Below are 15,203 nucleotides of genomic sequence, written 5' to 3' on the forward strand. Positions count from 1 at the left end.
TTTGGAATCGCTTTGAGGGAGTGAGGTCACAGTTTTCAGGATTTACAGTGGAGAAGCTGACTGATGGGGGTTTTGGGGTTTTTAAGGGTTATTGATCTATCTTCGTTATTCATTATCCATTATCCGTTATCGGTCAGTTCATAATACGCTACAAAGCCTAGGAGCCGGGACACTTACTCTCAGCCAAAAGGCCAAGCTAAGGTCCTAGCCCTAAAGCCTTGCTGCGATCATTGCGAATGCACCGTTCCCGGAGGTACTGCAATACCGGGCCGATGCGTGGAGTGGACAGAGCAAGCTCATATTCCATCTCCGAAATGCAAAAATCAAAGATAGTGACTTAGTCAAAAACTATAGAAATGATCCTCCTCAACTTCTTCCTCATAACTATCGCCATCACTGTCGCATGCCGACACATCTAGACTCTCATTAGAAGCTGACTGATAATGCTAACAAGATTGTCGTTGTTAGAATGTTTAGTGAAATAATCAGTGCCGATGACGTCTGTTATTGGTTGAGTAGATACTGCTCAGTAAAAGGCCAGGCTATGAAGGTGAGGTGTGAGAAAGGCTATTGGACTGGTGCCTGGAGAAACAGCTTTGGTAATAGTAAAAGAAGCTAGGCATGGTGGAAAATAAAGCATAAGGACTCTTGCAAATCAGTTATGCATTGTTAACACATAATTAAGAGAAAATATTCAACTTTTTTAAGGAAGACTCAAACTATGCACCTAACCTGTAATATATTTTTGAGGATATTCAGAATATTTTTAAACACTGCCACAAAACAGTCTGTTTCTTTTGACGAAAAGACGAGGGCAGAATGTGCTTTCGAAATTATGTGATTGTATGTTTTACAAAGTGTTATTTGCAACTCCTTCACAGAGGTGAAGTGGGGGCACATGGAAATGAATCGATGAAAGCTACCCCCATTCACCCCAGAATTATTGTATTGCATTTATGTCTCATGTGCGGTTTTAATCCATTTTATACAAAACCAATTTTCCATTGCTGTTATTTGAGCGTGATACACTTTATCTGAAAATAAAATATAAATGGAAACCAAAATGTTTTTCTGGTCAATCGCGTGTGAAAAGTCTAGATTCCCTGTGGTGCTTTGGGAGGAAGGGAGTGCATTGAGAGGCACTCGGGTGGGGTTAATCCCCATTCACCCTTGTCCTCCACTTACTCGCCCGGTCACAATGAGCTTCGGCCTGCCATCCACCCCTGCCCTAAAAAAAAAAAAAAAACTCCTTGTGATTTATTTACACAGCATAAAGGATATTTATGTTACTAAATATTGCACAGAGCTGATTTATTTTACCCATAAAATATTGCAACATTTCCCAAGGGGAGGACAAAAAGCAGCTTGGTTGTTTTATGCATTGGCTGGATTAGTTAATGGGTTTTATTACAAAAACTACATAACATATGTACATATTGGAATCTATTTGACTAAATAACGACTCATTAGCATAAACAATTTAAACGGGGCTCGACCGTCCCCCTTGCAAATCAGAGCGGCAAACCTGCACTTACTTAGCAAATAGATGTTGCCACCTACTGACTTGGTAGCGTATTGCATCGCCTCCTAACTCAATGCACACATTCCAGTCCATATTGCTTGTTGCTGTCGTGTCAGCAAGCTGCAAGAATGACCACGTTCAAATGAGAATATCAATCCACTGCAAGTAGTTCAAAGTAGATAATTTATTGGGAACAAAGGACACAACCCCAATCAGAATTTTAATAGCCTAATTAATAGTTTAAAAACAGATTTATTTACACAATTCTGTGGGTGGGGATGGGGGACAAGGGGTCCTCTTGTCATGGGATGTGAGTGGAGAGAGCTAACCAGCCATCTTGCACTTCCCGCTTTCCTTTTTGCTGTGGGGGGAACAATTATTAAGTGGCAGAGAGAATCATAAAGTCATACTTCTATATACGAACACCCCTTGATACGAGAATTTTAATATATTAATTCCGAACAAAAATCCTGCTCCACATACAACGGCAAGTCACACTAACAAGCAGTCCCGGAGGCTCCAACTTGAGACCACTCAGGATCACGCTCAGCTCTTTTTAACGATACTTGCCTTACGCATTTTCGTAACATTTTGAAAGGGAGGCAAAGACAAACTTTCTTGGATAAGTTTTTCTTAAAACCACCATTAGAAAGTAAAAATGTTGCAAGTAGACCTCAAAGGGCAAAATAAAGTGATGACAAATAACTGAAACAGGCAAAAAATATATTTTTTTTAAAAACTGCTGTAAAAATGTTTAGGTAACCGTCAATTTAAAGTAACAGTAACTTTATGTATCATCGAGTCTCGACTTAGTCACTACCCCCCCACTGCACCATGCGCACACCTTAGTTACAGCAACTCCCTGCTGTGATTTTTTGACTGTGGACTTTAATATAGGACAAATAAGAGCTTGCTCTGTCCACTCCACGCATCGGCCCGGTATTGCAGTACCTCCGGGAACGGTGCATTCGCAATGATCGCAGCAAGGCTTTAGGGCTAGGACCTTAACTTGGCCTTTTGGCTGAGAGTAAGTGTCCCGGCTCCTAGGCTTTGTAGCGTATTATGAACTGACTGATAACGGATAATGGATCATGAATAACGAAGATAGAACAATAACCCTTAAAAACCCCAAAACCCCAACTCCCTCATAATAAACTCACACTGTTTATTTGCCGTTAGTAGTGTCAATAAAATTGTTCAAAAAAAAAAAAAAAAAAAAAAAAAAAAAAAAAAAAAAAAACTTCATAATAAACTCACATTTTATTCTCTTACTATTACCATATATATATATATATATATATATATATATATATATATATATATATTATTACTGTATTTGTTTGTTTGATAACTATTTGTGTTTATAGTGATCAGGAAGATGTGTTTATAGCTATTTAGGGTTGACCTAGATGCTTTTCGGGGTCTGAGGCGGACGATTCGTTTTTAATAACTGCATTTCATATCTAGAAAATTAGCTAATTTGCCATTTGAGCTACGAGCATGATCCTAGAATGAGTTAAGATCGTATGAAGAGGTACCACTGCATGGCTTTTTGTGTTTGTGCACCTTTGCGCTCCCATCCCGCTGCGCCTCTTCATAATGTCGAGAGTACACTTGCGAGCCAGCTGATCTATATTAAAGGAATTACCAGAAAAACAGTGAGACATATCATATTTGATGAATGTTTATGACTTTGGGTTCTGCATCCAGCTCACCGTCTGTTTTCTGATCCATTTATACTTCCATTGCCACCTGGGTAAGAGGACGATTGTCACTTACAAACAATCACACAGCAAGAATTCTGAACAGTCTACCTGAAGGTTGCGGACTGAAAGCAGACAGGGGCACGGGGGATGTGGACGGGGACACACGGGCAGAAAGGGTTTGCTTTTGCTGCTCGATTAGGTCCAGCAGTCGTGCTCTGGCTGCTGCGCTTTGTCTGTTGAGCTCTAGGAGGCGCTGCTGCACAAAACTTGCACTGTTGCTAGTCTGAGTTCCCTACAAGAAAAGCCAAGGTGATTATAGATCAGAGTTATTTAAAAACAAAAGACCATATTTTCTGGACCCAAAGTACAGCCAAAAGTCCCAAATTAAACAGAAATGTGAAAGTGCACCTTCTGAACCGGTGGGCCATATATACCAGAAAATAAAGTGAATACAATCGGAGATGCATGGTTACAATTAAATGATACTGTATATGCAAACTGCTCTGCTTTCGAGAAACTTATAGTGGTCTTTGATTGCCCTCTTGTTATCAATATTTTAATTGTCAGTTGCTAAAAGGACACAAAAAAGAGCAGATCTTTGACAGGAGCTCAGATGTTGCTTTGGACACCAATTGTCCCCAAGTATGAAACATATTGTGATGACTTGAAAGAATTTTTTTGTTTATGCCAATGTTTTGTACAAAATGACTCTTGTTTGAATTGTCGAGATCATGTCTTTCCTTAGCTTATAATGTGTTTGTATATTTAGCAAACTAACAATATTTTTGATTAATTTCAAGGGTTCGTACACCTTTTTCATGGCCAAATTCAAGCACTTTCAAGGCCAATTTTTCCTGTACCATTAAAGGAAGAAATCCAGCTCTAATCAAAAGAAAGTTTTTTTTTTATGTTGACTTTGATGACTAAAATAGTCTCTATCTTGCTGCTAGCTACATAGCCACTAGGAAGCCACCTCCCATTAGGGCGGGGGTCGGGAACCTATGGCTCGCGAGCCAGATGTGGCTCTTTTGATGATAACATATGGGTCGCAGATTTGGGTTAAAAAAAAAAATCATCATTTGTTTAAATCCATCCATCGACTTTATACTGCTCATGTCTTGTGCAGAGTTCCGGTTGCATGAGCGATTGTCTATTCCTGGTAGTTTAATTGGATGATAATACCCTACGTTGGCCAATACTGGGTCGTTGCTGGGGGCACAGGTACACGCCCCCTTTTCCGTCCCTTGGCCGTTCGTCATTTGCTCAAAGCTAACCCTTCGACGGAGAAGATGGCGAAATGAAAAAAAGATGATGAATATCGTACATTTCAGGACGAATGGACCGAAGAATTTGCCTTTGTGGAGAGGTATGCTTAATTTGCAATGACAAAATTGCATCGATTAAACGGTTGAATGTAAAGCGGCACTTCGACACACGCCATGCTGCCTTTGCATTGAAGATGTGGATGAACAAGTTCAAATCACTGAATGAAGTGTTGGAAAGAATTGCACGACAGAAAGCGGAGTTGGCGAGCAAGTACATGTGAACAGAAATGAACAAACTTCAACCCGAAGACGAGCTGAGTCTCAAAACTTGGACCGGGCTTCCAGTCACATACCACACACTGAGGCGTGTGAGTATTGGTGTATTGACAATGTTTGGATCGACGTATTCATGTGAGCAGTCATTTTCACATCTCAAAAACATCAAGTCCATCCTCCCATCACGTTTAACGGATGAAAGCCTCAATGCCTGCATGAAGCTTAAACTCACCAAGAACCAACCAAAGTACAAAACCATCAGCAAATCCATGTAGTACCAGAAGTCGCATTAATGGTGAGTATTATAACAACATAAATTAAAATAATAAATTAAGAAGCTTGTTATGCTCACATTTAATTGAATTCAGTCTTAAAACATATTATATGGCTCTCACTGAAAAGAATTTCCAAAAATTGTGCTTTTATGGCTCTCAGTCAAAAAGGTTCCCGACCCCTGCATTAGGGGGATATGGCTTTGGTATATACTGTAGATAGATCTTGCTGCTAGCACATACTTTGTACTATTTTAAACTGTTCCTATCTATGATTGACAAGTTACTTGGTTTGATTTGGACCATGTGACATGAGAATGATCTACAAATCTTCTTTCAATGGTGTCAATGAACTGCAATAAACTGACATAAATTATGCAGTTGTTCTTCAACAATGCATGTGAAGCTTGGCTACGTCACACTTGGTTACAAACACGGAAAGGGCCCTAAAGTGTTGGGTAATAATTGAGTTCAATATAGAGGACCAAAAAAAAAGAAAGTACTGCATGTACTTTGAGCAGAATAATTAGCCAAATTTGGACTCATTAAAACTTATATTGATTGCTTAAAAGCAATATGCATTGAATTTTGAAGTCTGCTGATCTTTTGCTTTACTTACTTTAATTTATATTTTTTGTGAGTTTTTCCAGAGGATCTGTATCCGATTTGGTTAAAATACAATTGTAAATAGTTGGGTTGTTTTGCATTTTCTCATTCATTCATAGCACTATGGAGTTAAAATTGTTTATTTTTCCTTTATTGTTTTGAATTTCCAGGGATTTTGCTTTGTTTGACCTGAAATCTGTTCAGTGTGTAAAAAGCTAAAATTGTTTTGTATGTTATCTTTTTTTGTAGATCTGTGAACATTTTTATTCATATTTAATGCGTTTTCAGGGATCCCCTGCAAAACATGGAATAACTAAACAATTGGGTGCATAACGTTGTATCATAATTGATTATAAAACATTTTATATATATATATATATATATATATATATATATATATATATACATACAGGGATCAGAATGGAGATTTTCATTTTCAGCTGAAATAGCCAGCGTCCAGGAATAAACCAGGGCGGAGCCCCCCCCACCGCTACCATTTATGAATGAATAAATTATTTCATCGGTGAAACCAGATGTGATAATGTTAATTTATGCTCAATAAAATTATTTTATTTTATGTATTTTTTGCAACGCTAGATCTTACTGTAGTTTTATTTCAAAGTGCCTCACAGTCCAGTGTGCCTTATGTATGAAAAATATATGAAAAAAAAGCCTGTTTTGGGAGGTATGCTTTATAATTCTGTGCACCTTATAGTGCGGAAAATACGATACATTCTTAATGAAAAAAATACACACTTCTATGTGTTGACTTAGCGTATTGGCACTCTCAGGCTCCGACGTCCACTCAGGTGTCACTCCGCCCTGGCCAACGGAGCTGGAACAGTTATCCTCCAAACGTCTGACGCAAGCTTGGCTAAGCTTAGCGCTAATAGAGTCTCGGAGTCTGCAGAGCTCAGTGATTTCGGCCTCCAAAGAGTCGGGAGAAAATCGCGATGTAAGAGGGAGGCTGGTCAGACTGGACAAAGGGCTGTATGCTCGATGCTTGTTGTTGGCGGCCTGATCTGGTTCTGTAGAAAGATTATGTTTTTTCCCTTTTTTTGGTTTTGAAAAAAAAAAAAAAAAACCTAACCACTTAGTAGTAAACAAATGAATTAACTCGCCAGGGATTAGTTGACAGTCATGTTCTTGTCCAGAAGAGGATAGTCTGATTGCAGAAGGCATGGCAACAGGTGGTTGCTTAGCAACGGGCTGCTGACCTGTACAGATAAGGATACTTCATTAGGTACACCTAATTGAGCATTCCAAATCACCATTTTAAAGGCCAAATATTTTGGATGTTCTTATACAGTATTGTGATTATCTAGAATACTGCTTTTCAGTTTTGTAACAAGACTTACAAGTGGTACATGGGCTCTATCCAGTACTGGATAAAAGAACAACTGCCCCAACATTGGCTAACAGTTTTTGTTTTGATGCGAATTACCTTTTGTTATTTTTAGATGTGATTGTTTTTTTTTTAAATAATTTCTCAGGTGGTCGGTTTCCCTGTACCAATTAGACTAGAGTCTCAATATTACGAATAGCAAATGTAATTCATTATTTTGCCCCCAATAGACAACTTTATCCCATAGGAATTTTAATAAGACACACAAAAAAGATGCACCTGGAGCTATGGCATCAGGTTCATTAATGTGTGTGGCCATTGCTGACACCACCGAGTCCAGCTTTTTCTCCATCTCCTTATTGTGCTGCTGAAACTCTGCCTGAAGACATGAGATTAAACAAGAGATCCGAACGAGCGCATGCATTAGTTTGTATTGAAACAGCTGTGCATTTGGAGTGTCAGTCAAGTGCATCTCACCTTCAGGGTGCACGCCTCCTCTCTTAGAGTCATGGTCTCGGCAGTGAGCGCGTCAATCAAGCTTTGTTGCTCATTTAGCTTCTCCTCGAGTTTTCTTCTCTCTTCAGTCATTTTTTCAGCCTCGTGTTCCCGCTGAGGACACCAGACAGATTTGATCAGTATCTCAGAAATGGTAATACCTTTACATTGAAATCATTTTTTAGACAGTACATCTTTAAGATGGGTAACCAGACGTTGAAAAGCTGAAAGCAAAGCCACAGAAAAGCCGCTGAGGCCTTGGGCCGGGCGTTGCAGGCTCTGCTTGGATGTTTGCGGACTCAAGGAATCCAAGTCGAGCTCCACTTGGGCCAGCATTTTCTGCAGCAGGCCCAAGCCGGGCTGCTCCCCAGCGAAAGATGGCGCGTTGGAACCGTTGAGCTCAGTGGTTTTGCAGGAACGCTTTCTGGTCCTGGCAGAGTGACTGCCTGCAGACAAACGACCCCTTTATGTACCGTAGATGTGTTCAATCTAAGATTTTCTGATGTGTTTTACAGGGTTCATACACCTTTTTCATGCAGATTTACGCTGGATCTCTCCTTGTAAAAATTGTATGATGTGATATCAAATCACACTTACTCAAAATAATGTTTTCAATTCACTGCAGCTGCAACCATTTAAAAGAAATGACTGGACATAGGACATCATTAGGAATGTCCATGTCTACTGGACCCATTTCATATCTGATAAGTTATCATTGGCATCTGGTTTTCTTAAATGCCAAACACCTTAGTAAGTGCAAGTAGGATAAGTGTTAGGGAATTGTTTGGCATCAATTCCGAATAAAGACAGATTTTGCCATTACTGATGCTAGCAAGTAAATCTTTGTAATAATTATAATAATAACATATTCATTAATGTATGTTTTATATATTTATTAAGACATTATTATAGTGTTAATAACAAATAAATGTTTAATTGTAGTTAACATTATCTATCACACCAACACAAATGATGTTTTTAAAGTAGGTGCAAGCCTGGGAAAGTCACTCATGTGCAAACTGAGCTACTGTAAATATGAAGTGGTCATCTGAGACACTATTTTCATCCACTTAACTGACATGGACCGGCGTTCTATATGAGGTGAAAATACACACAAAAGCGCCACAAAGTGTTTCACACAATTTATGTCCAGTGCCGATTAAAAGAATGTTTTGTTTTTATACGAAGATCACTAACAAAGTCGCTATCTGGCTGCTTGCACATACTTTGCGGTTATTTGACATGTTACTATGTACGATCCTTCTCCATCGATCGGCTGAGAGGAATTTCACAGTTTTGTTTTGCCTCACCAATGCGTGTGAAAGTTGGCTATGTCACACTTGTTTGCAAACACAAAAGGGCTCTATATCCACGATTTACATATGCAATTTTTAATCTTGCATGTGCAACTATCAACACATGATTTTTGGATCTTGAGTTGATATGAAATATGTTTGTGGCTGTCAGAACGTTAAAGTGTACACATTTTTTGAGACAAATCTCTCCCCATAAAATGATGGTACATTTTCATTTGCATGAAGTTTCTCCCATTACACAATACTACTGGGAAACGCTACCTTAATTTTTTACATGTCCCATAATTTTTAAATAATTCTTGCACAAATACATATTTCAAAGTGCCCTGTTTAGGTGGAAAATGCAGCTGACTGTTAGCAAAATAAAAATAAAAAAAGAATAGTTCCGAACGTCATCGCCTTTCATATGACTGGAAAACGCTGACTCTCCCATTGTGAATAGTTGTATCTTTTTGCACACTCTGAAGCATGTCATGTGTAGATTTGTTCCACGTTTTAATCATGTTTTGTATCTATCTTTACGAGCCTTCCTTCATTAAAATTTCAACCTCCCGGCCTCTTGGTCTGATGTGCTTGTCCGAATCCCCTTCGCATCACAAACTGCTGCAATGGCAGCTACAGTGTTGGGGTCATTTTAAGCGGACTTAAAATTTATTTTTCTTTGTTTCCTATGTTGTCAGTCGAGTCAGACTGCCGATAAACATGGCAAGAACTTCAAGCATTTTCAAGCACTTCCCCCAAAATTCAAGCATTTTCCCGACCTTGAAAACACAACATTAAAATTCAAGCATTTTACCGAATTTCAAGCACCCGTACGAACCCTGGTTTCATACCTGTCTGACTGTTTGAAAGATTAGGGTTGAGAACCTGTGAAACCAAAAAGGAAGAATCCTCAACTGTTACCGCCGAATGATTCTGTGTGGATCGTAGGCGCTGAACTGCTGCTGTGGCATTGAGAGCTAAGAGGAAAGTGGGAAATTAATTAATATTATAATTATAACTAACATTAGAGCTTTTTTAACCTAACATTAAAACAAATTAGATACCACTTTGGGATGGGGTTCGAACTGATGTGCAGGGAGTCTTTGGACTAGTAATTCTTAGTTCAGGGACCCAGTGATGATTTCTTTGGTGCTGTGATCCTCCCAATCTAATTGTCACCTCAGTATTATTAAAAGAAGAATACAATATATATTATTGTCTGTCTTTAGTTACTTTTGAGGTACTCTGTCTTCTGGGGGCTCTTCATCACTGTATTCATAGTCCATCTCTCGTTCAAGGGGACCCTGAAAAGTTTAGTTTAAAATGTAATGCAGGTAAAAGAACATCAACATCCAAACCATTAGATGAAGTGTTTGTTTTTTTTTTTAAATAAAAAATGTATTAAAAACAAATATTCAACTTTATCTTGAACGGTTGTTTACCTGTGGTTTCAAAATAGAATCATCGTATGATGACAGATCAGCAGATCTCTGAAAAACAGGAGAGTCCAAATGTGGGGCCACCGTCACGCTAGGATGTCCTGCCGAATTACATAAAGTTCACGTTGAAATGTAATACTAAACCACAAAAAAATGCCTTGATGTGAATATTGAAATTCGGGTAAGGACTGATCAGAATCCTACCAATCTTCCTGCGTGGTGGGTGACCAAAAATGTCATTGGCTACAGCTAAGGCTCTATCAGAGCGGGCTAGCACGTCCTGTAGTGGAGGTTTGTCAGAAAACACCTACAAAATCAAATCAAATGTAACTTATTGATAAAAAATAAAAATGTTGACAACAATGCCACACCTCTCTGATGATTGTATCACTGGTCTTATCCAGGGAACTAACTCCAGCCTGTCTAAGGCGAGACTTCAGCGCTTTTTCTCGCAGATCCCACTGAGCGGCAACCTTGTTGTGCGACTTGTGGACCTCGTGCCGATGGTTCTAAAGGAAAAGGCAGGAACATACATCTTTACTCGTAGGCTTAAATAAGATTTTTAAAAAAGATAGCTAAAGCAGATTTACCAGCTCTGCAGGGGTCAGCTTGTGCACAGACAGGTCACTAATCGTATCCTGAAACCAAAATATAGCTTGAAAAACAAAGCTGGTCAAATACACAAAAGTCTGCAGGCCATTCAAGCCTGCCATGGCAAAAGTTTCAGGCCCTAAAATGAAAGCTTAATTTTAGTGCAGCCCACGCGTGTTTGATGTGGCTGCTACTTTTGTGCAGGACTCAAAATTGGGAAAAATCCTCTTGCAAATGTATCTAAAATGCCAATGTGTGCGTGATTTCAAAACAAAAATAATACAAAAAAAAAACAATAGCTCGTAAAACGTGTGCTCTGTCAGCATTGTGCTTTATATGCGGTATTTGAAAGTCCGCTCCCATTGAAACCATGAGATGGAAAAATATAGAGAGTGAGAGATGGACAGAGACAAAGTGATGGGCAGAAAGAAAGAACCTATGGATTCAAGACTAGATTTTTTGTAAAATAATCTTATTTATTTGTATTTGTTAATATTTTAATCTTATGCCATTATATATACATCCCACATTCCAAAAACATGCATGTCAGGTCCAAACTGTCCCTAGGTGTGAATGAGAGAGTGAGTTGTCTGTCTCTGTGTGCCCTGCGACTGGCTGGCAACCAGTTCAGGGTGTCCCCTGCCCACTGCCTGAAGATAGCTGGGATGGACTCCAGCACTCACGCGACCCTAATGAGGATAAGTGGTGCAGATAAATATACATATATATATATACATACATAAATATACATATACTGGACTGTCTCAGAAAATTAGAATATTGTGATAAAGTTCTTTATTTTCTGTAATGCAATTTAAAAAACAAAAATGTCATACATTCTGGATTCATTACACATCAACTGAACTATTTCAAGCCTTTTATTATTTGAATATTGCTGATTTTGGCTTACAGCTGAAAAAAACTCAAAAATCCTATCTCAAAATATTAGAATACTTCCTCAGACCAAGTAAAAAAAATAATTTTATAACAGCAAAACTAAATCAAACATTTGAAAATGTCCATTGATGCACTCAGTACTTGGTTGGGAATCCTTTTGCACGGATTACTGCATCAATCCGGCGTGGCATGGAGGCAATCAGCCTGTGGCATTGCTGAGGTGTTATTGATGCCCAGGATGCTTCGATAGCGGCCTTCAGCTCATTCGCATTTGTAGGTCTGGTGTCTTTCATCTTCTTCTTAACTATACCCCACAAATTCTCGATGGGGTTCAGGTCAGGGGAATTAGCAGGCCAATCAAGGACAGTGATGCCATGGTCAGTGCACCAGTTACTGGTGGTTTTGGCACTGTGGGCAGGTGCCAGATCATGCTGGAAAATGAAATCCTCATCTCCATAGAGCTTTTCAGCAGATGGAAGCATGTAGTGCTCTAAAATCTCTTGGTACACAGTTGCATTTACTCTGGACTTGATGAAACACAGTGGACCAACACCAGCAGCTGACATGGCTCCCCAAACCATTGCTGACTGTGGGAACTTCACACTGGATTTCAAGCAACTTGGATTTTGCTCTTCTCCAGCCTTTCTCCAGACTCTGGCGCCTTGACTTCCAAATGAAATGCAAAACTTGCTTTCGTCTGAAAAGAGGACTTTGGACCACTCTGCAACTGTCCAGTGCTTCTTCTCCATAGCCCAAGTCAGACGCTTCTTCCGTTGTCTTGAGTTCAGAAGTGGCTTGACCATGGGAATACGGCTATTGTAGCCCATTTCCCGGACACGTCTGTGAACTGTGGCTTTTGATACCTGGACTCCAGCTTCAGCCCACTGTCTTTGAAGCTCCCCCAAATTCTGGAAGCGGCTCTTCGTCACAATTTTGTTAAGGCTGCGGTCATCTCTCTTGGTTGTGCAGCGTTTCCGGCCACATTTTTCCCTTCCAACAGACTTTTTGTGGATATGCTTTGAAACTGCACTCCGTGAACAGCCTGCTCTTTGAGAAATTTCTTTTTGTGTCTTACCCTCCTGATGGAGGGTATCAATGATGGTCCTCTGGACAGCAGTCAGATCAGCAGTGATTTAGTTTACTGAACCAAGCTGAGTGTTTTTAAGGCTCAGGAAACCCTCGCAAGGTGTTTCGAGTTAATTAGATGATTGAGGTGATTAGTTGAATAGCCTACTTGTATACTTTTTCATGATATTCTAATATTTTGAGATAGGATTTTTGAGTTTTCTTAAGCTGTAAGCCAAATTCAGCAATATTAAAATAATAAAAGGCTTGAAATAGTTCAGTTGATGTGTAATGAATCCAGAATGTATGACATTTTTGTTTTTTTAATTGCATTACAGAAAATAAAGAACTTTATCACAATATTCTAATTTTCTGAGACAGTCCAGTATATATACATATATATATATACATATATATATATATATATAATGAGAATGGAGCAATATTTAATAAAAACTGAGTTTGACAACTCGATTTCAAAATATTTGGTGTATAAATTTTGGTCAAGGCTTTCTTTCATTTATCGCAACATGGCAATTTAAGGTGAATATTACACAGCGTTTCTGCCTTCGTACACATCTAGTTTACGGTACTTACGGTCGCCGTAACCCCAGGACTCACTGTGAACGAAAACTGTAGTTTTCGGTTGAAAATGGAAGACTTACTCACCACCCACTCCCTTTTTGGGGGAAGTGATTTCTTCTTGGGGCGAAGAGGCTTTTTGGAGCCCTTGCTGGCTTGCGTCCGACATCCTGTTCTGGTGAATGACATGATTTCCAAAGAAAATGTCAACTTAGCATTAGCACCACCAACTCATTTCGCAATGAGCGACTTAACGTTTCAATTAAGCCTTTTCCAGAAAGAGCAACCGTAAAACAATCCTAAAAGTAGTTCAACAGTCATTTGGGAGGTAATTCTGGTGGAATTTTTTGTTTTAAGTGTGAGTTTTTCAACCGTCCCGCGCTACTTTCCTCTACTTGATGTCATGTAGCCCAAGAGCATGCTGGGATTTATAGTACTGTTGACACGGAAGTGTGCCGATAACTTTTTGGCTTCATTCTTCAAACTAAAAAGGATAAATGCATCAAAAATAAAAATAATAATGATGTATTAACGTCCCAAACAAATTAGTTCACAGGTTTCTCATGTTTATGCTTGTTTTGTGATGTATTACAACATCAGTTTTTTGTGTCTCAAGAGCACGATGGGAAATGTAGTAGTAGTAGAAGTAGTAGTAGTAGTAGTAGTAGTAGTAGTAGTAGTAGTAGTGTAATAAACGCCTGATATATTTATATCCAAAATGCGTATTTGTTATGACTCATAAAATTAGAAGAGAGTCAAATTCAACTAAAAATGATTTTGTTTTTCGCAGCAGTGTTATTTATTTTCCTTTTCGCCTCCGACGCCTCATGAAGACTACAGCTCTATGGAAAATGTGATAGCGGCGAATAACTGGAAGCCTTTAAATAAACAAAACAAGGTTAACTAAAAATACTGACACTTGTATGACAAATAATTCTACATTTGATCTTTTATTTTGGAATTCGCCTAGGTTACTTTATATGTACAATACCAAGAGCACGACGGGAAATGTAGTACCTGGCTACTGAGTCACGATATTTCACGATATTTCACTATAATTCTATATTTTATTATATTCTACATTTATGATAACATTTCATTACAATTACTATAATTATAATTAGCTTAAAAAAGTAAGTGACAACATAACGACTGTTACAGGTAATATGAAAACGCCCCTTAAAAACAAGTCGTTATGAAGTGAACCCTTTTGTCCACTAGATGTCAGTGTTAATAGTGTATTCGATTGAAATTCTCTGACGTGAATATTGAAACTTCCATTGAGAAAAAGTTAACTACGTGTAGTAAAATGTCTTAATAGTTATTTGCTTGTGCTTAAAAAAATGAGGGTCGATTTATTGGGTAAAAAGAGTTGATTCTTGCATTTTAACATGGTCAATTTTCGTCCCAAATTTAAAACCGCGCCCCATTCGTGACGTTATGTGAGACGTCCCACGCGCACCAACTTACAGTATTAAACTAGTGATGGGAATTTTGGCTCTTTTTGGAGACCCGGCTCTTTAGGCTCGGCTCACGCAAGAGAGCCGTCTCTTTCGGCTCCATTTGTTTTTAATGATATACAGAGACCCCTCGCTATTATGTGCTTCAGTTATCGCGAGTTCACTCCTTTGCAGATTTTTAATTGAATTGTCTTTTTATCAATATATCGTTAATTGTTGTCAGAGAGAGCACCGACTGTGCTGCACAGGGGAGATTGTGTGTGCATTTCTTGGGTGGGCGTGACCTTTTGCGTGCCCGACTGTGATAGGCTGGTGTAAACTGTCAGTCAAACAGCCGGGGTGGGCATGAATCAAAACAAGCTGCAAAGGACCACTAGCTCTTAG

The 15,203-nt window shown here is 38.9% G+C and overlaps 1 protein-coding gene and 1 pseudogene across 1 annotated transcript; both read right to left on the reverse strand.

Moving 5' to 3' along the window:
* Window positions 1–231: 231 nt before the first annotated feature.
* Window positions 232–361, reverse strand: LOC148348423 (U2 spliceosomal RNA; annotated as a pseudogene).
* A 1,321-nt stretch (window positions 362–1,682) lies between these two features.
* spice1 (spindle and centriole associated protein 1) lies at window positions 1,683–13,773 on the reverse strand. Its single transcript, XM_088322245.1, has 17 exons — window positions 13,447–13,773; window positions 10,815–10,862; window positions 10,596–10,733; window positions 10,429–10,531; window positions 10,228–10,325; window positions 10,019–10,089; window positions 9,850–9,953; window positions 9,637–9,762; window positions 7,680–7,933; window positions 7,470–7,601; window positions 7,272–7,371; window positions 6,769–6,864; window positions 6,404–6,675; window positions 3,337–3,520; window positions 3,238–3,274; window positions 3,089–3,152; window positions 1,683–1,883 (listed from the first exon to the last, which is right to left on the reverse strand). Exons 1-17 carry the CDS (start codon window positions 13,546–13,548, stop codon window positions 1,824–1,826), a joined length of 1,989 nt encoding a protein of 662 aa, XP_088178371.1. The 5' UTR covers window positions 13,549–13,773; the 3' UTR covers window positions 1,683–1,823.
* Between the last annotated feature and the right edge of the window lie 1,430 nt (window positions 13,774–15,203).

Source organism: Urocampus carinirostris, chromosome 18, assembly GCF_059441175.1.
Source record: "Urocampus carinirostris isolate Australia breed hairy pipefish chromosome 18, RoL_Ucar_1.0, whole genome shotgun sequence".
Classification (NCBI taxonomy): Eukaryota; Metazoa; Chordata; class Actinopteri; order Syngnathiformes; family Syngnathidae; genus Urocampus; species Urocampus carinirostris.